The 23,978-nt window shown below is 46.1% G+C and overlaps 1 protein-coding gene across 2 annotated transcripts in view; it reads left to right on the forward strand.

Moving 5' to 3' along the window:
- CSMD1 (CUB and Sushi multiple domains 1) overlaps window positions 1-23,978 on the forward strand; it is a 2,062,046-nt gene that overhangs the window by 1,727,013 nt on the left and 311,055 nt on the right. For both annotated transcript variants that reach the window (XM_070047233.2, XM_070047234.2), the window contains exons 24-25: window positions 22,127-22,318; window positions 22,736-22,862. In XM_070047233.2, the coding sequence (XP_069903334.2) occupies window positions 22,127-22,318; window positions 22,736-22,862 (319 nt within the window). The remainder of the gene's footprint in view (window positions 1-22,126; window positions 22,319-22,735; window positions 22,863-23,978) is intronic.

Consider the following 23,978-nt stretch of genomic DNA (forward strand, 5'->3'; position numbering starts at 1 on the left):
TGGTAGAAAGCTGGAGTCGGGAGCTGGAGCAGGTGACCTGACATGGAGCAGTGACATCCTAACCTGCAGGTGGTCTCTGCCCCTCAGCAACATTTGGAGGACTTGGGGTTGCATCTCTGTAGATCTGCCACACTCTGCAAAGGAAAACCTTCGACTAGTCTGCTCAAAGTGAGGCCACCATTCTGACAGGACATTTATCTTCTTCCATCTCTGGAGGGAGAATGGTGGACAGTATCATTGTGACCGTCATAAGAAAGGAAAGGGGCACAGGTGCTGCCCAATCAATTGACTCAATGTCAAAATACAAGTTAGAGGCAGACATGGTCTTGCAAGTTGGTTTTCTGCCTTCTAATTGGATGTTTTCTCTTTCCTACTTTTCTGGCATGTATATCATAACTGTGACTAAACTCTTAAAGTTAACATGGCTGCAGGAAATCCCATGGCACCGTGATGTGCTTGACTTCTGCAGTAGCGTGAGAATTGCCTATTAGGGTCCTAGTTACCTGTGACCCCTGGTCCCACAAAAGTCAGCCTGGGCTCACTCTTCATGTGGCCTTGCACAGCTTTCCACGAGGTTGAGTTTTGCCAATACTTTTTTATTGTGTCACTAATTTTTTCCTTCTATTAGGGAGAATTTGAGAGTGACCCACACTACTCTTTATTTTCCTCATCCAGAACTGACGAATGTGTTATTGGCCATCAGTGACTTTGGGAAAGACAGAAGCAGCCAGAGAAGGGCAGCACACGTGATTCAATGACACAGACACAGCTCAGGGCTACAACTTGGGAGCAAAGTAAAACTAAGACCATCAGATGATATCACCAAATGCTATAAAATCTAAAATTTTATGAGCAGGATGAAGGCAAAATTTGTTTCCTATTCTTCAGAGGTAATAAAAAGTGATAATTACGTAGCTGGTCTGTCCTGGACACATAGCCTTACAATGGTCCTTTGTGCGAAGGTTAGACTCTTTGGTGCCTGTGCACATTTCAGAAAGACAGGGGAATGGGTCACAGGTCATTGTAGTTCTGACTTGGGTTTTCCTACATATGATATGGAACTAGTTCTTTTTTATTTAAAGTAAGCTTTATATATTTATTTGAAAGGCAGAGAGACAGCAGATAGAATGACAGAAAATGATACCACATTTGCTGGTTCACACTCTGAATGCCCACAAGAGCTGGGACTGGGCTATAGCCAGGAGCCAGCAGCTCCATCCAGATCTCCCATGTGGGTGGCAGAGGCTCAAGTACTTGAGCCATCATCTGCTTCCTTCCGCATATGCAGGAAGCTAGAATCAGGAGCAGAGCCAGAACTGGAATCCAGGCTCTAACATAGGATGTAGGTGTACAGCGTAATCCAGGCTCTCTAACATAGGATGGAGGTGTACAACGTAATCCAGGCTCTCTAATATAGGATGGAGGTGTACAGTGTAATCCAGGCACTAACATAGGATGGAGGTGTACAACGTAATCCAGGCACTAACATAGGATGGAGGTGTACAACGTAATCCAGGCTCTCTAACATAGGATGGAGGTGTACAACGTAATCCAGGCACTAACATAGGATGGAGGTGTACAGCGTAATCCAGGCTCTCTAACATAGGATGGAGGTGTACAACGTCACCCAGGCACTCTAACATAGGATGGAGGTGTACAGTGTAATCCAGGCACTAACATAGGATGGAGGTGTACAGCGTAATCCAGGCTCTCTAATATAGGATGGAGGTGTACAACGTAATCCAGGCACTAACATAGGATGGAGGTGTACAACGTAATCCAGGCTCTCTAACATAGGATGGAGGTGTACAACGTAATCCAGGCTCTCTAACATAGGATGGAGGTGTACAACGTAATCCAGGCTCTCTAACATAGGATGGAGGTGTACAGCGTAATCCAGGCTCTCTAACATAGGATGGAGGTGTACAACGTAATCCAGGCACTAACATAGGATGGAGGTGTACAACGTAATCCAGGCACTAACATAGGATGGAGGTGTACAACGTAATCCAGGCTCTCTAACATAGGATGGAGGTGTACAGCGTAATCCAGGCTCTCTAACATAGGATGGAGGTGTACAGCGTAATCCAGGCTCTCTAACATAGGATGGAGGTGTACAACGTAATCCAGGCTCTCTAACATAGGATGGTGGTGTACAATGTAATCCAGGCTCTCTAACATAGGATGGAGGTGTACAACATAATCCAGGCACTAACATAGGATGGAGGTGTACAACGTAATCCAGGCACTCTAACATAGGATGGAGGTGTACAGCGTCACCCAGGCTCTCTAACATAGGATGGAGGTGTACAGCGTCACCCAGGCTCTCTAACATAGGATGGAGGTGTACAACGTAATCCAGGCTCTCTAACATAGGATGGAGGTGTACAGTGTAATCCAGGCACTCTAACATAGGATGGAGGTGTACAATGTAATCCAGGCACTAACATAGGATGGAGGTGTACAACATAATCCAGGCACTAACATAGGATGGAGGTGTACAATGTAGTATCTTTACCACTCCACCAAATGCTTGTCCCCTGCTATGATATCATTAATGATGCCATTAAAATTTACAAAATATATTCAGATTCAAAATTATGGGCTTTCTGCAGTACACAACTTTGACATAGGATGTTTGAAGACTATTTGGATTTTGACACCATCATCAAATGCCTTTTCTTTTTCTAAGTAAGCTTTTTTATAAAACATTGATGGGAAATAATACCATCTATTAAATTTGTTGCTAACCTATCAGACTGAAGGGTATGAAATAAATCTTAATTTAGCTGAGAATGTTGTTTTTGAAATTTGCAAAGACTCTGAAGAGAGATAATTGACACCATTCAAGAGTGAATTCCAAGGATTAACACTCACTGTCAGAGTTTTATTTAGAAAGTATAACATTTCCTAAACTGGGATTTATCTTTAATCTGATCAGAAATCTGCCTCATATATCAAAAATAATCAATTTCTTTTGTAAGCAGATTGCACAGGAAAACTCCTCCCTGGTAGAGTTGGAAGTTTCTGTATTAAGTGATCGTGGTTTTCATGGTCTGACCCAGATAGATAACCTGACCTCAGTTCCTGCAGGGGTCTCTCTGAAGTGTGGCCTCTCTGTAAGGTAACCATCTTGAGGTCTGTGTGTGTGTGTGTGTGTGTGTGTGTGTGTGTTGGGGACGGAGAGATTCCCTAAAGCTTTGATGTAAGGGAATCCACTGTGTTCTTTGTGTCCTACACACAGTTAAGGATCCAAGATAGTGAAATCCCACAGGTGAGCTCTAGGCACAGGGAATGGCTATCATTCTGGAAATTTCTAGATATAGTAATGCACTTCACGATGCAGAAAGGCCTGCGTGGAATGGTCCTCTTGGGGAGAGGAAATTACTTCTCTGTCCTCTTGCAAACTGATGGTTCATATTATTTAATTTGAATGGTTAGTCATTTAATTCTTGTTTTCTGATGTAAAATACCTATTGCTGGCTTAAAAGAACAGAGTGGTTCTCAAAAGAGATGTAGCTAAACAAATTATTTATCAAAACATGAGGGAGAATGTTCAACTTCTCGTGGAAATCAGATTGCTGGCTGGCAAAAACTTGAAATCCATTATCAGTTCACTTGTCATCCACCAACTAAATGCACTCTGACATTATTTTTGTATGCCTAATCCTGAAGATTTCTGTATTGAGTTTCACATAATGTAAAATAATCCGTGGAAATGTCCCTTTCACTGTGTAACTGTGTCACCACATTGATCCGTCGGTGATGAGAACTGATATCTCCCCTTTGGAAAATCAGAATATGCAGAAATGTGAAACTGTGTAGCTTCCATTCTAGCTTTGTTAATCTTGTTGAACCCACTCTGAACGTTCGTTAACTGCCTGTTTCTTCCTGAGTCTGTTTAAATCCTCCGAGATGGTGTAAAATCAGCAAGTACCGCGGTTTGACAGGCAGGCATTTGTTTTCTTGATTTTGAAAGCCAGCCCGCTGATATTTTTAGACAAGCAGTGAATTTTCTGTTTTAATAACTGAAATCATTAGAAGCTTACTACTTTATTGGAATCACAGGCACTTAGAAACACATTGCCTAGGATTAAAATAAGCACCAATTAATGTGGTCACGTGGCTCTGTCTCACCGTTTCTGTCGTAACCGCGGCCTTACTGAGGCAAGGCCCTGAGCAGACATATCCGTGGTGCTGTCCCTGTGTCCCCTCAGCTTATCCTAAGTGTGCAGCAATGAGCCACACACACAGGAAGACACAAAAGGATGAACACACGCACAGCAGTGGGCGCTGCACACGAGGGGAGGGCCTGTGAGGATTCGGAGGAGGAACAGCTGTGACAGGGCCGGAAGACACCAGGGCCTGGAGCTTGAGCCAACAGGAGGGCACGGCTTGGGCAGTGATGAGAGAATCAGTGAGTCTGGCGCAGGGAGGCCTGAGTGGTGATGAGATCACCTGGGACCCATGGCGACCCTGCCGGGGGTCTGTCAATAGGCAGGGCTGGCCTGTGCCCATGAGGGAGGAAGGCTTGGACGGAACAGGGGAAGCGCAGGAAGCAGTGGAGGGTGTGCGTCTGAGAGCCACACCGAGGGCAGTGCCCGCTTTCAGGACCACTGTTATTTCAAGGTGTTGGGCTTTGGGGTGTCCTTGAGATGTATCGAAGAGATGCCCCACTTGTAGGAGCAGATTGAACTTCGTCTTGTCCATGGAACTTTCCTGGGTGCCTGTTTTGTTTTGCTTTGCATCTGGGCTTTGCAGTTGAGCACTGCACAACATCCAGTGTAGACGAAGCTTTGTGTGTCCCGTGGGCAGAGTGTAGACGAAGCTTTGTGTGTCCCGTGGGCAGACACAGGCTGCCTTGACTGTTGGCACTGTGGGGCGAGATCGATCGCACTGTGGTTCTGGCGCTGGGTGGCCTGAGCCATTAATGTCCCAGAGCAAACGGAGTGAGGATGGCCGGCACTTTGGCCCTGCAGTTAGCCTGATGGATGGCAGTCACTCAGTGGGCATCTTGGAGGGAATGAGTGATGGAGAGGGAGCCCCAGCATTGCTACTTCCTGCCGCCACGGTGTGCCAGCATGGTCTAGTCGTGGCTGTCACTTCTTGGGGATCGATGGCCTTGCTGCACTGCCTGCGGTGGTGTGTTCCCGCCCACGGTGAAGCAATTCCTTTGTATTTATTAGTTGTAGAATAATACAAGTAGCAACGTATGAATCATAGCTGCAGCAATAAATTCAGGTATTGTTGATAATTTCTTATCCTTAGACAGCCTCGTTGTGAGGGGCCCAGAGTGCTTCCATAAATCCGTTCCTTTTCTTGTAAAGATCTCCCCATGGGAGGGAAGGTGGAACTGCGTAGTGCGGTTCACCAGGGAGCCTTGGGGACTCTGAAGTGGGACGAGGCCCAGGAGGGGCTGTGGGGACGCTGCCCCGCACTGGGGGCCAGGGTCCCAGGCGTCTCATCTCTCCTCACACCCTTCCTGGGGCCCCGGAGCTGCTCAGGGCACCCACAGGTGCCAGTGTGGCTCGCACGTTCCTGAGTCCTGCCGCCCATCACTGCCTTCCACTTGGGGTCTCTAGACACTGTCCACTGGCCTTTGCCTTTCTCTTGGTCTTCTGCTGTTTTTGTTTTGACTTTCTTGGGAAGGAATGGACACAAAAATGCAAGAGAAGACAAAGCAGGAAGCTCTAGGCTCTTGCGACTGGCTCCTTTGGGAGCAATCTCGGGAAGCCTCGTGTGAGGAGGAGGAGATGTGTGCAGACTTTGTGGGTAAATCCGACGTGGGCGTGTTTGTGTTTCTTCATCCGACTCTGAAAACTTCTCTGGGGACTTAAAAACTTAGCAGTCATGAGTGAGTGGCAAAGACGGAAATCTGCAGTAGGACTTTAGAAATGGATATCGCTTGCACTTATTACATACGTGGCAAAGTCAAAGACTTTTCCTGTGCAGATCAGACAGGTTGCCGGGCAGCGGTGTGTGTCTCGGCGCTCAGCAGGAACGGCCGCAGGGCTGCGGGGAGGCTGGGCTACGTCGGGAGCCTCTGTGCTTGCGAGGCTGCTTGGCCCGCGGGCTCCTCAGAGAGGGCCACAGGTCCCTGGGCAGGCCCCGTGGACGTCAGCCGGGAGAGAGCCTGCAGTCAGAGTTGCTCAGTGTCCTACAGTTTCAACCGTTTGGTAAGATAATTTTGCAGATGGAAAGCGACAGCCCGGACACAGCTGCCTGAAGCTGCACCTGGCAGGACATACGCTGGGACTTCACGGAGTTTGGGGGATGGAAGTAAACGATCCGTTTAGTTTGATGCACAGTGCTTTCAGATCTGTACATGTCCATGCGAGTACCGTGACCTTGCTGAGTCACGCGTGTCACGCCTTTCTCGTTCACTGTCGTGTTCCTGCAAATACACATCTGAAGTCTGGGCCTCGGTCTGTTCATCTGGTTCCTAACCCAATAGTAGGCACCAGTGTCTACGGGGAAAAATAAGCAAATTAGCCACAGCTTGTGTTTCTCTATTACAGTAAAATACTTTGGAAAACTGAGTTGTCAATTCGGATATTTCCATCTAAACCAAACATAAGTATTGTGAATTTTCCACAGTGGAAATTGTAGTTATATACTGAAAAGCCTACAATACTGATAAATGGTTGTTTTAAAAATAAATCATTTATGTTTTCCTAAATTCCCTCCTCCATTTTCTCCTTTTACACTTCATGTAACTTCAAGTTACATGGCCAAAACTTAAAAATACTACAAATTCAATTTCACTGAAATACTATTTCTTTAAAAAAATCATTGAAAGTGTTTATTAGTGTTACAAAATTTGAAATTATGACAATTTAAATGCAGTTCAGTTATTTTTTTTAGTTTATATAATTTTTTTATTTATTTTTAACTTTTATTTAATGAATATAAATTTCCAAAGTACAGCTTATGGATTACAATGGCTTCCCCCCCCCATAACGTCCCTCCCACCCGCAACCCTCCCCTTTCCCACTCCCTCTCCCCTTCCATTCACATCAAGATTCATTTTCGATTCTCTTTATATACAGATCAGTTTAGCATACATTAAGTAAAGATTTCAACAGTTTGCTCCCACACAGAAACATAAAGTGAAAAATACTGTTTGAGTACTAGTTATAACATTAAATCTCAATGTACAGCACACTAAGGACAGAGATCCTACATGAGGAGTAAGTGCACAGTGACTCCTGTTGTTGACTTAACAAATTGACACTCTTGTTTATGGCATCAGTAATCACCCTAGGCTCTTCTCATGAGTCGCCAAGGCTATGGAAGCCTTTTGAGTTCACCAACTCTGATCATATTTAGACAAGGCCATGGTCAACGTGGAAGTTCTCTCCTCCCTTCAGAGAAAGGTACCTCCTTTGATGATCCGTTCTTTCCACTGGGATCTCACTTGCGGAGATCTTTCATTTAGGTTTTTTTTTTTTTTTTTTTTTTTTTTTTCCCTAAAAGTGTCTTGGCTTTCCATGCCTGAAATACTCTCATGGGCTTTTCAGCCAGATCTGCATGCCTTGAGGGCTGATTCTGAGGCCAGAGTGCTGTTTAGGACATCTGCCATTCTATGAGTCTGCTGTGTATCTCGCTTCCCATGTTGGATCATTCTCTCCCTTTTTTATTCTATCAGCTAGTATTTACAGACACTATTCTTGTTTATGTGATCCCTTTGGTTCTTAGTCCTATCATTATGATCAATTGTGAACAGAAATTGATCACTGGGACTAGTGAGATGGCATTGGTACATGCCACCTTGATGGGATTGACTTGGAATCCCCTGGTATTTTTCTAACTCTACCGTTTGAGGTAAGTCAGCTTGAGCATGTCCCGAATTGCACATCTCTTCCCTCTCTTATTCCCACTCTTATATTTAACAGCGATCATTTTTCAGTTAAGTTTCAGCACTTAAGAAGAATTGTGTATTGATTACAGTATTCAACCAAAAGTATTAAGTAGAACAAACAAAAAAAAATACTAAGAGGGATAACATATTAAGTTACTCACCTTAACAGTTTTTGTGGTAAAGTTTATGTTGTCCGATATTAAGATGGCTACGCCTGCTCTTTTTTCATTTCTGTTGGCATGGTATATCTTTTTCCAGCCTTTCACTTTCAGTCTGTATGGATCTTTGTTGGACAGATGTGTTTCTTGTAAGCAGCAAATAGATGGGTTTTGTTCCTTAAGCCAATCAGCCAATCGGTGTCTTTTTATATCTGAACTATATTTCATTTGCTGCCTTGTCTGTGTATTGGCTCTCTTTCTATTGACGATTAATTTCAAAAGCTATCAAACCTGATATTCAGTTTGTCTTTGATCTTTATATACTGCTGACATCAAGTTTTATCAAAATGTGTGCTTTGTACGGATTTCGTTCATATTTGGCCATGAAGATTGTACAATATTGTTTATTCCTGTGGCCAGATTCTAAAGACCAGCACGAGGCATTTGAATGCTTCGAAGGGTCAAGGCATTTTGTAAGTAGCTTTTGAGTTTCAGGGTTTAAAGTCACAGCATGTTGAGGTTCATTTTTGAGGCATATTACTCTTAGATTTTTTTTAAATAAGAGGAAGTTACTTCTTAAATTATCGGGATGAAGCCAGACAAGGCCCACCAGCTTGTTTGGCAGCACGTTCTGCGGCTCGTCACATCCGGTGCTCCCTGACGCGGGTGGCTGGGCTCCTTCTGTTGCACTGTGGGTGCCGCTGTGCACCGTGCACGTGTGTGCACGTGAGTTTGCGTCTCCTCCTTGCAAACCTGGAAGCAGCGCCGCCTGGGGCATGACCAGTGTTCTCGGGGAGGACAGGTGGCTCATCTAGAAGCAGCCGTCCATCTCGGTGCGAGGCTGCCTGTACATGGGCTGCCCTGTGCTCTCTCTGCTCTCACTCAGCCGCGGCGCCACCTGGAAACTTGCTCTCCTGCGCTGCTCCACCGGGCTTTCCACCTCCCCGAGGGCCGAGGCTGTATCTGCAGCCCGAGAGAGGATCCAGGACCATATGACACGTGTGTTGAATTCACAGCGCTCGTCCTTCAGCCACGAAGCGTGTAAGCCGTGACGTGCTGCCTGCACATGAGCCAGACTGTGAGCCCCGCTGGGCAAGGGCGAGGCTGAGTAGTTTCATGTGTTGGGCACCCAGCACATGGCCGGGAGCAGAGAAGGCCCTCTATGAACACGCGTGGCTCAACGATGTCTGCACTGATTATGCTGACTTCAGGGGTGCGGCCCTCCTGGTGGGTGTCCTCAACCAGATCAGGAGAGGTGTACTCTCTGGCTCTCTCTCGCTCGCTCTCGCTCTCTTTCATTTTATATCCACTGGCTCAAAGTATATTAAGAAGTCATCCTCTCAAATGTATTTCAGCCATAAAAATGAAATAGTAGACGGAGCTCCTGTGTGGGTTTCACATCAGGAAATCATCAGACAGAAATAATAATTAAAAATGCATTTAGGAAAATAATAATAAGTACCGACTTAGTGGTTGGAGTAGCAGTTTTCCCCATCAGTGTTTCTACGTTCGATTATGATGTATACAAGATGTGTATCAGGAGAGTATTCACTAGTAACGCCAGCAAAAGCTGTCACCAGCTGCATCCCTGGGGCCTGGCTGTCTGTGACAGGCAGAGTCCTGCGTGGAAAACCTTGTAGAAACTCGTTTCTGTGTCTCTACACCCCCTCCCCCCCACACACACACATTCTGTGCTCCCTCTTACCATCGACCGATCTACAAAGAATTGGGGACAACGGACCAATGGGAGGACGCACATGCAGCCGAGAGAAAGCGGAGTCTGAGACGGCCGAGAACTCGGTGTGTGTCTGTGAGGATGTGGTGCAGGGTCCGTTCACGTTCTGTGTGCTCTGCTTGGATGCTCACCACAGCCTATCACAGACCACCAGCCTGCACGCCGTAGCTCCATGGGTGATGGCGAGTTTGCCTGCTCACCAGTCTTACCCACTCAGCACCTGTGCCCCACTGCTGCTGCCTCCCCGCTGTTGCTGAATGAACGTCCGTGCAGGTCTCCCACGAGTTCCTTCCTTCCCAGTCCCAGCCTCACTGCACACCTGCGATCCTCTCTCTGAAATACATACTGCACGTGTCCGCCTCCCTTCCCTGTTCGTCCCCATTGCATGCTAAGCAGGTGTCTCCTTGTGCTGCACAGACTCCTTGCCAGTCTTTCCCATAGGAAAGTCCTTTCTTGTCTTCCCTCCTGACCCCAAACCCCACATCTTTAAAATGGAGAGTCCACAGAAACAAAGGTTTGCCCCACGCAGGGCACAAGGGTTCCTGCCCACTCCCGGGCCTCTGTGAAGACCCCTGCATCTTGAGTGTTCACTCTCTGGTTTTCTGATTCCATCTCCTACCCTTGTAGACCAGCTCAGCTTCATTTCTTCTACAAAGCTTTGTCCTTGCCTTTCTCAACGCTGGCCCAAAATTGTGCTGCAGCATTGGTCATTTTAAATTATTTATCTGACCTGTGTAATTAACCACAGTAGAAGACAGAAGCCTTGCTGTGTTCAACTCAACTCACAGTGCCCGACACATTTCTTAGCTCAGAATTGGTGATAAGTGGTTTGGAAGCTGAGTCAAACACTGCTTGTAAGTTACGACCACAGTGTGAAAGCCGGAACAGCAGTCGCCATGTGATGTGTTTGAGGACACCCGCTGGCCAGAGAGAGGGTTGCGTTGGTCCGTCCTCCTCGCTGCCCGCGCTGCGATAGGACACGTGGGGACTGTGTGACTTGCTGGTCCTTCTGCACAAGAGCAGGGTCCACCAAATGCTGACGGTTTGCTTCCGTATGGTAGATTTATTTACAGCATTTCCAGATGACTTCTGGGATTCTTAATTGTGGTTAGTTTACTTTACAGTTTATTGGTAACTGATTTGATTCAGCAAACAAAATGGTTCCAAAAATCATCTTTATTATTTTGTTATTTTGGGTAACTGATGTTCTTCCAAACTTGTACAGGCTTTTTGGCATTTCACACTGGAGAAGTTCCTATTTCTGTGTAAATATCATCTACACCCTGTTCACTGTGGCTGTGTCTGGAAAATTTGAAGTATCTTTCCATGGGGGCTGCCCACATTGTCATAAAATAATACCATCAATTATAAAGCTTAATTCACAGAAGACATGAAAAACAGTAGCTGACAAAATGACATTGATTTGAAACCAAAAGCAGCCATGGCTCAAAAACAGCAAATAATTTAATACTTTGAAAGGCCATGCACAGACACTTCACCCAGAATCTCGAGGAATGAGAGAGGCGTTCGGAAGCCTGGCCCCGCGGAGCTTCTCGGGTACTCACTGCCACTGGACGTCACCTCTCCAGGGAGCCACAGAAATGCATGGGAGCGCCTCGTCTTCCCAGAGGACTGTCCATTAACGTGGCCTTCCTTTTCCTGAATGCATTCGTGAGGACGATTCCTGTACCTGACCACCTTTCTGAGATTACTAAGGAGAACGTACAATGTAGTAACAGCCACACAGAACCGTCGCCATCGGGGTGCCTCAGGGAACGCGCTGAGGTGGCAGCTTCCTGTTCCTGTCACTGTCTGACGTTTTCCCAGGGGTTCACAAGAAAGGCGTCCTGGGGAGCGGCAGCAGCGCCCCTGCACAGCTCCTTAGGGGAGGCGGGAATCTTGCTTTGCTGGGCATGCGTGCTCTGCTCGGACATGTGGCCCACCCCACCCAGAGCGTGCCCTCCTGAGGCAGAGTGCTTGTCTGCTGGATGAGAACTTGAAAGTTGAGAGGAAATCTTCTATAACTCTGAGCTCTTGTTTGACTTAAAACAGAGAAGAGGTTGAAGTCTTAAGGATATTAAGACTAATTACTGCAAAAGATGTGGAGTGGTAATTTTCATCAGCCTGGCGTTTTGAGCTTGCTGTGATTGGAACATTTTGTTCATAGCTTCTTCGATGTGTTCCTGACCTTACGGAACCAATGGTGACGGAAAGAAATGGAACCGCTAAATGTTCAAGTGTCAGTTGTTATCCGCCATAATCCGTAATGCTTTGACACAGATAACTTGCTTTACTTTTTCTTAAGTATCCGCAGCGTGAAGCCAACCCCGGGGTAGCCTCTGTGCCCTGACTTCCTCAGGCTGGAGGCCTCAAGTTGGAGAAGCTGGATCCTCTTTAGCACGCTCAGCTGATCATTCCAGCATCTTTTGATTTCATGTTAGCATGGAACTGCCTCCTCTTTTGAAGGAATATCTTTTAGATTTAAAATAGTATCTTTAAAAACCTAAGAGCTTCGAAAAACAGCAAAATGTCTCCTGACACACTCGAGAATCAATATCATAGAAACTGTTTTTTTGACAGGCTTAGTTAGACAGTGAGAGAGAGAGAGAGAGACAGAGAGAAAGGCCTTCCTTCCGTTGGTTCACCCCCCAAATGGCCGCTACGGCCGGTATATCATGGAATTGCGTAATGCCTCTTCAGAACTCTGCTTTCTGCATGGATTCAGTGTGCTTCATTGAGATTGAGAGGCGGTGTTGACGTCTCTGGGAGACTGGTTCCATGTTGCTGTGTAAACACATAGCACGGGATGCCCAGTGGGAATGCATCTCCTGCAGTTTGTGGGGAGACACAGCTACCTGGGCTGTGGGGTCTAGGGCCAAGGTGGAGTGTCATTGGCTGAAGAACAGAGTCATGTCCACCTGGGGCACTGGAGTGGCCATGTAGCCTGCAGAGGCTGCGCCAGGTTCCCTGTGGTCACAGGTCTGGCACCTGGTACAAGGTTTGGGTTCCTAGAGACTCTTCATTCCTTTCCAGGCACCTGTCGGTGTGACGTGCAGTGCCTCCCTAAGCAGAGACATCTGCATGACGACACCTGTAACAATGTGTGCATTATTACATCACAGGAGAAGCTTGCTTTTTAAAGATTTGCTCATTTATTTGAAAGAGCAATGGAGAACACGCACACACACACAGCTTTCATCTGCTGCTTCATTCCTCAAATGGCCAAAAGATCCAGATCTGGGCCCAGCATGAGCCAAGAACCTGAAATACTATCAGGTCTCCCACGTGGGTGTCAGGGGCTCAAGTACTTGGGGCATCTTCTGCCGCCTTCCTAGGTGCAATAGCAGGGAACTGGACCAGAGGAGGAGCAGCTGGGAGTGGAACCAGCACTCCCATTTGGGATGTGGTGGCTTAACCTGCCCACTGTAACACCAGCCCCAGCTGAGAAGCCGTAGGAGAACAAATTCTCTTCAATCAAGTGCGTTTTAGGAAACTGAATTCTAGAATGGTCAAATATGTCTTAGCTTCTGACTGTAAAAAGGAATATATTTCATGTAAAGTTATGGCACTATGCCTATAGATGTGAGATGCTTAGGAACCAACTGCAGGGCTGTGTGAAAAATGCAGTGTGTGCCTTGGTACCATCAAGTTCTTTAGGGACCTTCAGGAACAGCAGTAGAAGCCATCAGAAGAAAAGGGGACAGGTGTGGTTATTGGATGACTTCTTTTCTCTCTCTTTTTTTTTTTTGAAGATTTTATTTATTTATTTGAGAGGTAGAGTCACAGACAGTGAGAGGGAGAGACAGAGAGAGGTCTTCCTTCCACTGGCTCACTCCCCAGATGGCTGCAATGGCTGGAGTGGTGCTGATCCAAAGCCAGGAGCCAGGTGATTTTTCCTGGTCTCCCTCATGGGTGCAGGGGTCCAAGATCTTGGGCCATCTTCTACTGCTATCCCAGGCCATAGCAAGAGAGCTAAATCAGAAGTGGCGTAGCCAGGACTAGAACCAGCACCCATACAGGATGCTGCTGCCACAGGCGGAGGATTAACCTGCTGTACCATGGAGCCGGCCCCTAGATGACTACTTTTCTACAGAGAACATTGCACCACATATGTGCACAGTAAGGCATGATTAAAAATTTACATACTTTTGGCAGGTGCTTTGGCATAGTAGGTGTTATATATTAATGTTAGCCGTTGCAAAACACACCAGACACTGGAGTAAGGGAAAGGGTTTATTGGGAACACCCTACAGACCAGAGTGAAGGGGCAGCGAAGGAAAAAGAGAAGGAGACTGTAAGAGAGAGAGGAGGGAGAAGAAAGACGAGAGGAGGAGAGAAGCAAAGAGAGCGCAGGAGAGAAGGGCCAAGAGAGCAGAACCAAGAGAGGAGCCGAGAGAGCGCGTGTGCAGGAACAGGCCCTTTTAAAACTTCACCCGAGGGCGGGCAGGGAAGCAGGAGCAGCGAATCCCATTAGGATGGGGGTGGAGCCTGGCTCAGGTAGCTGGGCCATGTGGCTACCTGGGTACAACTGCGCCAGTTTCCTAACATTCGCCCCTTTTGTTTTTATAAAGCAGGGTTTGTATGGGGTTACATTAGTCCCAAAAGTCCAGGAGGGGTAGAGGGACGATGACCTGTCTTAGAGCTACTTGCCGCTGACATGGGGTGATGAGGTGCTCTTCGCTGGCCTGGGGCGATGTCTCAAGCCACTGTCTCCTGGGTGGGAGCTGAGTAAATCCTTGTTTTTGGTTGACTGCCTCGTTGTTGAAGGCCTTAGTTTGTTCCATTATAACCTGCTGTATACACTTAGACATTGTAGTATAAAAGACAGGGTTGAGAATAGTAACCAATGATCCTAAGAGTAGCATTAACCAGGTAATGAGAGGATTTCATAGAGAGGAAATGGGGGGGGAGGTCTCTGGACCCTTGTGGGGACAGTTTGATGGATGTGGTTTAAGCTGATCCCAGCCAAGACTGGGAAAAAAGCCACTTAACTTTTACAGGTAGCAGGGTTTTTCTGTAGAGAAATTGTGAACAATCATACAACATTAAGTGGGGGAGAGAACATCAGTACACATATGTTGGGGGTAGAGCCATTGGTGGTAGAGTAGAGGCTATGGTTACAAAGGAATGAGGCCCAAGTGGGCTGGGCAGGGTCTAGAACAAAGGACAGAGTCATTATTAGAAGAGCTAAGAAAGGTGCTGTCTAAGCTACAAATAAGTTTTCTGTTTGAGAGGCAAATAGAACCTGACAGAAGGGGCTTGATAATAATCAGGTGGGCTTTAGGCCTTGTACATTATGAGGCTCAGACTCCTCTATCTCTTCATATAGCCTACAACCGAGGGGAGGTGTGAACCTCCTTGGGGAAGGCACCTGTTGACTTCCATTACCAGCTGGCCTGGGAGGAGAGCTGGCCAGGTAAAGGCAGGTGGCATCTCTAACAGGAAATTTACAGTTCTGCCTGCAAGGTTGCTGACCCTGGTTGGCTGTCCCCTCAGCTGTGGTGGTCACTTTGGAAGCTGGGCTGAGTGAAGGGCTTTTTAGCTTAGAGCCAATAAGATCTGTGGCTCTGACCTGGGCGTCCTTCGACTCCAGGGCAGGTCCATTTCCAGTGATCCAGCTCTTGGCTGGCAGAGCTGCCAGGGCTCTTCACAAACTGACTTCTGCTGAAGCCCAGGCTTACCACATTGAAAGCCACTGCAGTGGACTGGCCTGTTGGGTCTTCTTGAGGGCAGATCACTGTACAGAACAGCCTTTCAAAGGCCTGCCCCCTATCTCTACTTTTCTGATGCCTAGCTTTCTTTTCCTCCTGGTTTTTGTTAAAGCAGACCAGAGGATGCAAGTCAAGGGGGTGCTCAAGTCCCATCTCTAATCTTTGTGGCCTAAACTGGAAGTCTATAGTCATAGGCATGTTCTGAGTAGTTTTTCTGAGGTAGACAATGCCCATGAGGAAAGCTATGTCCTTATTTTAAAACTTACTTTTCTGAAAGGGAGATCTTTTCTATTTACTGTTTACTTTGCTGATGAAGTAAATCCAGCTATGAAATTATAATTTAAGCTCTTATTTTGGCTATGCTATTACAGAAATGTGTTAGCCATCTCTTTTATAAGATCTAAAATCAAATTTTGAATCTTGGAGATTCCTCCATAATAGAATTAGTTTCCTACCTTGAAGAGAATAGAGAAATAAAAGAACAAGTCGGGCTTAGAATAGAGAAATGGGGGAACAAGTCCCAGATCGCTTACTGACAATAGCAATAGCACATGAAAACTTGGAAAGCAGTTTTACCCGTTAGATAACTTAAGAAAACATTTACCAGAAGGTCCAATACCTTCCATAAATATTAATACATATATTTGGAAACATCTCTTAAATATCTAACATGATGTAGCTTGTTTAACCAGCAAATTTAAGCACAAACATAAAATGTTTTTAGTTTCTTTCTACCAACAAGTTTAAAACATATGATACAGAGATTTAGGTCACACAAATTAAAATGTAACTTTGAATAATTTTAGCTGTTTAAATTTATGGGCAATCTTTTATCTATAAGCCAATTAACATAACATAATAGACCAATATAGCAGTTTTAATAGCTTTTATAAGAGAATCTAACTCCTGTTTGTAAATTACCAATTGATTTCAATTACTTTGTTTTTAATAACCTTAGTTAACTATACTTTTTCTCAGTTGGTACCTTTAATACATTATTGGCTTCATTTGTTTACAGGGCCATCCCAAAGTACTGAATACAATAGATGTGGCTGGAAAAAGTCCATGAGAACATATAGGAGGACAGCTAAACACAGAACCAACAACACTTTAGTTTTATGAGCAGCAAATCTGATATATAAAACTGTAGATGACAAAAGACTAAGTTGCCACGTTTAAAATTATAAACTTATTAACCAACAAGAGGCACTTGCTTATTACTTCACAGTATTTTTGAAAGCACCTGTAGGATTTTACAAAGCATTTAACCCTTTAGGCCTCTGGGGTTTTCTCATTAAGATAAGTGTTACTGTGTCTAGTAACACGAGATCATTAGACTTTTTAATTCTGACATTTGTATTAGTGCCATTTTATATTATAGAAACTTAAAATTTAGCACCACTTCACATCTTGACAGTGCTTCTAATATAATCCAAATAGTCTAATTAGCTGGTGTCTCTACAAGATGAGAGACTTAAGTCCGTTGATGTTTTCAGTTGGGCCCGAACTGGAAAAACCGAAGTCCAAAATTTACTGGGAATTTTAGAGTCCAAATTCATTGAAACTTTGATTTTTTGAATGCCTGTCAAGAATGTCAAGAAGGCTCAAAATCCAAAATATCTCGTTGAAATAAGATTCCTCAAAATCATGACATAATATAGACCAAATTTGATCACTGTTACAAGGTAATTATTTAAATGTTTGAAAATAAGCACATATTTAAATAACCCATAGCTCTTAATAAAAATTCAGCTGTTTTTAAACAATTAGAATTTGACATCAAGAGAACATAATAGATTACTTTAACTTATTGCTTTAACAGAGAATCAGATTCTAATTCTATATCAAAGAGGAATAGATTAGTATACTTGTGATGTTTTCCATCTGCCAATGTCCTGGATTTATATTTTGAAATAAACTTAAAAATCTCCAAATTAAGATTAAGGTAATGCATCAAATTTCAGCCTGAGTTACTTTAAACAGTGAACTATTTTCATAGACAGTTTATGAACTAACCCAAATAGTTTTTTATAGAATATAACATGTTGAGCATAGGACAGTTTACATTTAGACACTCATTTGCCTTTACCCAATTTAAATTAGCAGTTACACCTAAATGACTTACGATGCTGATATATTATATCTCCATCTGAATTTAATTAAAATTAAAATTGCATTCATCTAAAACAAGTGCTAATTACCCATTGCTGTTTCAGTGAGTACTGATTACCCGGAAACCTGTTAAAATAAATTGCAAAATAAGTTCAGCATTTTACAAAGCAGTAGTTTCAAAGGTAGTGAACTTCAGAGATTAAAAGAAAGATTAGTTACAGTGGGCCAGGTCCATGCAGGAAACCTGATTTTCCTGTTTGCCTTGCTTATGATAAAACAAGAGCCCTCAGAAGAGTGGGACACCTAATTTGTTTCTCAATAAGCAGGGAGCCCACAAGCATGGCTACCACTCCCTTGCTATTCTTATGGTAAGACTGTGACAAGAGAGGGACAGAAGACCAGTTGGAGACCATAGAAACCACCATTTCCAAACCAATAAGACAGAGATAGTAGACATTGGGCCAGGGCTGGTTCTAAGATAAAGTCCGAATTCCTAGGTGGGAGGGGGAGATACAGTGAGAGTGGTGGTAGGAGCTAGGGAGGAAGTACATGTGGGCAGAGAATGGCTCTGAGGAATAGATGAGCAAGAGGCTTGAGATAGGCCAGAGAGTTTGACACCAGCCCCCTGGAATTCAGCAGGAGGGGGAGGTGAGGATGCAGCTGCTGAATGGGGGATAATGGCGCTGGAACTTCAGCCGCTGAGGCCTCGGGAGGCGGCTGAGCCGGTGCCTGGAAATTGGAGCGATACGGGGGAGGTTCATCTGCAGGATCAAAGGAAGCTGTGGTAGTGGCAGGAACAGGATCAGGGGCAGAAGAAAGGATTTTTGTTCAGGCCCCTGACCCCTAGAGTGAGTCTTGGAGACCAGAAGGACTTGAGCGGGAGAGCAAGAAGTACACAGGGAAGGTTTAGTTCGAAGATAGGAAAAGGCTTGAACGTATGGAATCTCCTTCCATTTTCCCAAACACTCACATAAGTGATAAAGAACTTGAATGATAAAGATCTTGAATGTTTTCAGGGTACTCTGACTTCTGATCCCTCAGGGCCAAACGTGCCACCATGGAGGGGCCGCTTTTTGAGGGCTGGGGCCAATTTAAGAGGGACCATCAGACGGAACGTGGTTAGAGAAAAGTTCCTATTGTGACCTGTAGAGTCAGACCTGTGGATTGCAAGCATCCTCGCATCCCAGCTATCTGACTAGTGAGAGAATATGGGAGCAGAAGGCGGGGTCGTCACCCAAGCACCCGCTGGAGCCCAGGGCCTCGCCTGTAAAGAGGGGAACAGAGATGGAGTTGTCACTCACACCCACTGTTGCCTGGACACAGTGTCCGCAGAGGCTAAAGGCCTTACGTAGAAGTAGGAGTGGTGGCTAGAGTCCAGTGCTACGACCTTTAAGAGAGTAGTCAGGCAAGTATCCGACAGTAGACCACCACTCAAATAGCAGTCGCCGTGAGGAATTTTAGTCCCGCGTCTTACCTCAAAACTTGGAAGGCCAATGTGTGGATGGAGGTCGCGGAGTGTTCGGTGGCTTGGAAAGAGTTCCAGACGTGTGCTTTGTGACCAGCAGAAATCCAGGACCCCAGAGCACTGAGGGACGCTGGATTACCAATACGAGGCTATCCGAGTCATGGCACCAATGTTATATATTAATGTTAGCCGTCGCAAAGCACACCAGACACTGGAGTAAGGGAAAGGGTTTATTGGGGAACACCCTACAGACCGGAGTGAAGGGGTGGCGAAGGAAAAAGAGAGAAAGAGTATAAGAGAGAAACAGAGAGGAGAGGAGCTAGCAAGGAGAGAAGATAGAGCAGAGCAGAGGAGAGAGGAGAGCAGAGCCAAGAGAGAAGAACCGGGAGCCAAGAGAGCACGTGTTCAGGAACAGGCCCTTCCCGAGGGTGGGCAGGGAAGCAGGAGCAGCGAAGCCCATTAGGATGGGGGTGGAGCCTGGCTCAGGGAGCTGGGCCATGTGGCCACCTGGCTAAAACTGCGCCAGTTTCCTAACAGTAGGTAAAGCTGCCACCTCCAGTGCCGGCATCCTGTATAGGCACTGGTTCAAGTCCCAGCTGCTCCACTTCTGATCCAGCTCTGCTATGGCCTGAGAAAGCAGTATAAGATGGCCCAAGTCCATGGGCCCCTACACCCATGTGGGAGACCCAGAAGAAGCTCTTGGCTCTTGGCTTCAAATCAGTGCAGCTCTGGCCATTGTGGCCATCTGGGAGTGAACCAGTAGATGGAAGGCCTCTCTCTCTCTCTCTCTGCCTCTCCTTCTCTTTCTGTGTAACTATTTCAAATAAATAAATAAATCTTTAAAAAATATACACATTTTTGAGAGGGGTGATAGAAGCAATTAAACTGATGATTCCCTTAAAAAATCCAACCCTAATAAAGTTTAACATACTTTTTTTTATGCATCTATCCTTTAAAACATGTCTTCCTACCTTTCACCAAAAAAAAAAAAAAAGCTTTTTGCAAAATTGGGGCTGGAAGTGATGCTTCTTCAAGCCAGTTTTGAAGTAGGGGTGCAATTCTAAAATGCAGTTTAGACTTGCAGTGACTCGTTTGAAGTCCTTAAAGGCCATGTTCTCTGCACACAGAGCCACTCTGAATATTGTCTTGTGTGTGGAGGTGCGTGTACCCTCCCTTGAGCTTACAGTCATAAACCACTGGGATGCCCCCTGAGCCACAGCGAACGCCGTGTCATTCTCAACTCAAGCGTGCACCTCCAGCAAAGACCTTTTACAACAGTGTTGCCCAGAAAACCGTGAAATAATTGATTGTCGAATCGAGTGGTTGCCGTGGCCATCCCTTTTTTCTGGCTTTCATCATCCCTAGTAGGTGCATGGGCTTCAAAGCTCGGACTGAAAGTGTCAGGTGGAATCACACAACTTCCCTGACTCTGGGTCTGAGGGAAGATGCAATATTTAAAAATCATTGAAACATCTTTCCAGTTCTTTTAAGGCTGTTTATGTTCAGAATCTAAGCCAGGATTTGAAACAGCTGCATTTATGCATCCCACATGTATCTTTACATGATTACAGAGTCCAGCTTTCTGTTTCCTCTGGGAAGAGGAGAAGTTTGGGGCAGTTGCGTGGGGTCTTGAGGCTGTGGCTGCCTGGTGGGGGCCGTGTGCCGGGTCGGAGTCCCCAGTGCCTTGGTCCCAGACAGAAACAGCCTCGTTCTGCCGTGTTAGGACTGACGGGAGAGATAGGCACTGAATGCTTTGGGTTTGTGTTTTTACACCTGGGTTTTGTCTGTCCAGTATGTTCCACTGGCCCCTGGCACGACAGTTGGGTTCGGGGTGTGGCGTGTCCTGAGACACTGGGGATGGCAGTGTGACCTTCTCAGTGTGGCCAGAAGCAGCCGCTCCCTCCGGGTGCTGCTGCCTGCAGGGGGTGGCTGCGGTCCGTGTTTGGAGGCAGGATTTCTTCCTCGGGCTCCCATCAGATTCTGCGGGGTGGCATGGCCCAGGCTCTGCTCTCTGGTGGTGGTTTTGGCACCAGAGATCAGACCAAGAGGACAAACACCTGCAGCCTCCCTGGAGCCGGCCGTGACTGGGGCCATCTCCCTTAACCCCTGCCTCCACGTTTGTTTTGCACCAGAGTTGATGTATTCTCTGCTCTGTTGTTCTCGGCATCTAGAATTAAAATTCTTGGGATTTTGCAAATAGATCAGAGTTGTTGTAAAGGTGATAACCTTATAGTTCTTAAAGACCAGTGTTTTCTAAAAGGAAACTTTATAAAAACAAACTCTCTTGGCAACTGAATATGAATTATGAAACATGTACTGTCTTTGATCCTCTGTAAGAAGTGGCAAACTCAGCCTTGATTATGTAGAGATAAACAGGGTGAATTACTTTGTGAATTTAAGGATATAGATTCTTTGATAGACTACATCTCAAAATGTAACGTTGACAGCAGAATCACACATTTAATCTAATTTAACTTTTTCAAGAAAAGGAAGAATTCAAATTTAGGTGGAAAAGAAAAGTGAACAGGCCATGTGGCCCCTCAAGATTTCAGGCCTCCTTTTGAATATGTCAAAGTGTGCGTGATGCTGTTCAGAGGAATACAGAATTCTACGAGTGATTCCCAGCTGCCCTACACACGCTGCCTCACAAGAAAACAGGGCACACTCCCAGCACTGCAGACGCTGTCATCAGCTCCCTCAGCTCTGGCTTTGCATTTGAGATCCTGCTTTGACAACAGCAGTGCAGTCATTCATTTCTGGGAGTTCTGTTGTACCTGCAATAGGAAGGCAGAGAAAGGCAGGCAGATCTTCCATCTCCTGGTTCATACTCCAGACGCCTTCAGTAGCCCCGTCTGGGCCAGCACTCAGTCTGGTTCCCCCACGTGATGGCACAGACGCAGGTACCTGAGCCATCACTACCGCCTCCGTTAGTGGGAAGCTGGACGGAACCAAAGGTGGACTTGGGCTCAGGCATTCAAGCAGCCTCTTGGGTGCTGCACCTAACGCCTACCCCTGCTTAACCTGTTTAATGCAGTGTGCACTGGACCTTGAGTTCTGCTGATTGTTTCTCCCTCTCTCTTGTAGGTTTTGATCTCGTAAAGTGTGAGGACCCTGGCGTCCCTAATTATGGCTACAGGATCCGTGATGAAGGCCACTTTACTGACACCGTGGTCTTGTACAGTTGTAACCCAGGTTACGCCATGCACGGCAGCAACACCTTGACCTGTCTGAGCGGAGACCGGAGAGTGTGGGACAAGCCATTGCCTTCTTGCCTTGGTGAGTCAGACCGCTCGCAGCACTGCACGGGGGAAATCCAAGGAGCACTAGCACCGCCCTGCTCATATCTCAATCTTGTACAAAGAGGGGTATTTTACTGCTCTTTTCAGGCTGAGTGTTTAGGCATTCCTGAAGCGTGTGTGTGTGTGCGCACATGTGTGCAGGCATGAAGCAGAGATTTCAAGCACTATTCTGTGGACACTAACAGCACACACATGCGTGTTTCATGGTTGCACACTCTCAACTTTGATTATCAGGACAAGAACTTTCCTTAGAGTAGAGGGTGGGAAGAAATCAGAGAAGACACGATAGCAGGAGGCGGCGATGGGACTGTTCTCCATGTCTGCAGTATGTGCAGACACGGTGCAAGCAGCCACATAGAAACCACGGCCCCATCTCTCTCTCTGTCCTCTGCAGCGGAATGCGGCGGTCAGATCCACGCGGCCACATCGGGACGAATCCTGTCCCCCGGCTACCCAGCTCCTTACGACAACAACCTGCACTGCACGTGGGTCATAGAGGCAGACCCTGGCAAGACCATCAGGTACCTGTTATGTTGTGGTTTGCGGGACCTGGGAGCGGAGACACCTTCCTTCTTGTAGCAGAGGTAGTCACGCCTAGGACTGTCCATCGTCAAATGCTTCCGACCCAAAGAAGGAAGCACAAGCCCGTGGCTAACTTACACACTGCCTGAAATCCTCACTTTCCCGTTCCTTGGAGCTTTTGCATTGAGCCATATATAACACAGTTCAGGAAGTAAGGGAATCGTTCATTTTTGCTGTGTAACAAATGCCCCCCCCCACAACGTGAGTAGCTTAAACCATAACTTGTCTGCTTATGACTCTGTGGAATATCTGAGCGGGTCTTCTGACCTGGGTGAGCCTAGCTGGGGCATGGTGGGGTAGGTGTGGATGCCCAGCTGAGGTGAGGGAAGACCAGGGCTCCCTGTCCCTGGGGCTCATTGTCATGGCATCAAGAGAAGGCATTGTCTTTGCAACAAGAGAAGGCAAACCAGGGAGTTGTGCTTGCATTATGTTTGCTCAACGCGACAGTTGCCAAGACAGGACCCCAGATAGGAAGACAGAGAGGGCACCCTCCCTTCCTGGGAGAACAAAGGTGTGTGGGGGGGATGTGGGGTCATTCGCAGAATACCAGCTTAGCTTTGAGCCTGGCCAAGAATGGATTCTGACCCAAAGTTACACCTCTAAAAGGAAGTCTTTAAAAGTTGCGGAAAATGGACAGACATTTAAATAGTAGCTGTTCTATTTCAATCGAGAGTTCCAAGTTATTGTGGTGAGTTTTTTAAGCTAAGGAAAGTGGTATTTTTAGAGTATATTATCTGTGTTCTAGTAGAAGTCTGTGTCTAAAACCTTAGCATATAACACAAGAGGTAATTTCAAAGTCAGTTCTTTAATTATAGTCCTCGATGAAATGGAAGAGGACAGTGTCCCCAGCAGCACTTCTTAAAATCTCTTTTCTCCTCGGCAGGACTTTCTGAGTTCACTGTAGTTGTTTCAAATTTCACAAGATTGATTTGTTAGGAACGCGAGGCCCTTACAGCCGGCATGCACCTGTCCTGCATCTTTAGACTTTTCTCTGTGCTGTCGAGTGCACCGTCCCCTTGATGGCATCATGCAGTGGGAGCAGCAGAGGGGCTCAC

The sequence above is a fragment of the Oryctolagus cuniculus genome, chromosome 8 (assembly GCF_051225735.1).
Source record: "Oryctolagus cuniculus isolate XC-2025 breed Fujian yellow rabbit chromosome 8, ASM5122573v1, whole genome shotgun sequence".
In the NCBI taxonomy this organism is placed as follows: domain Eukaryota; kingdom Metazoa; phylum Chordata; class Mammalia; order Lagomorpha; family Leporidae; genus Oryctolagus; species Oryctolagus cuniculus.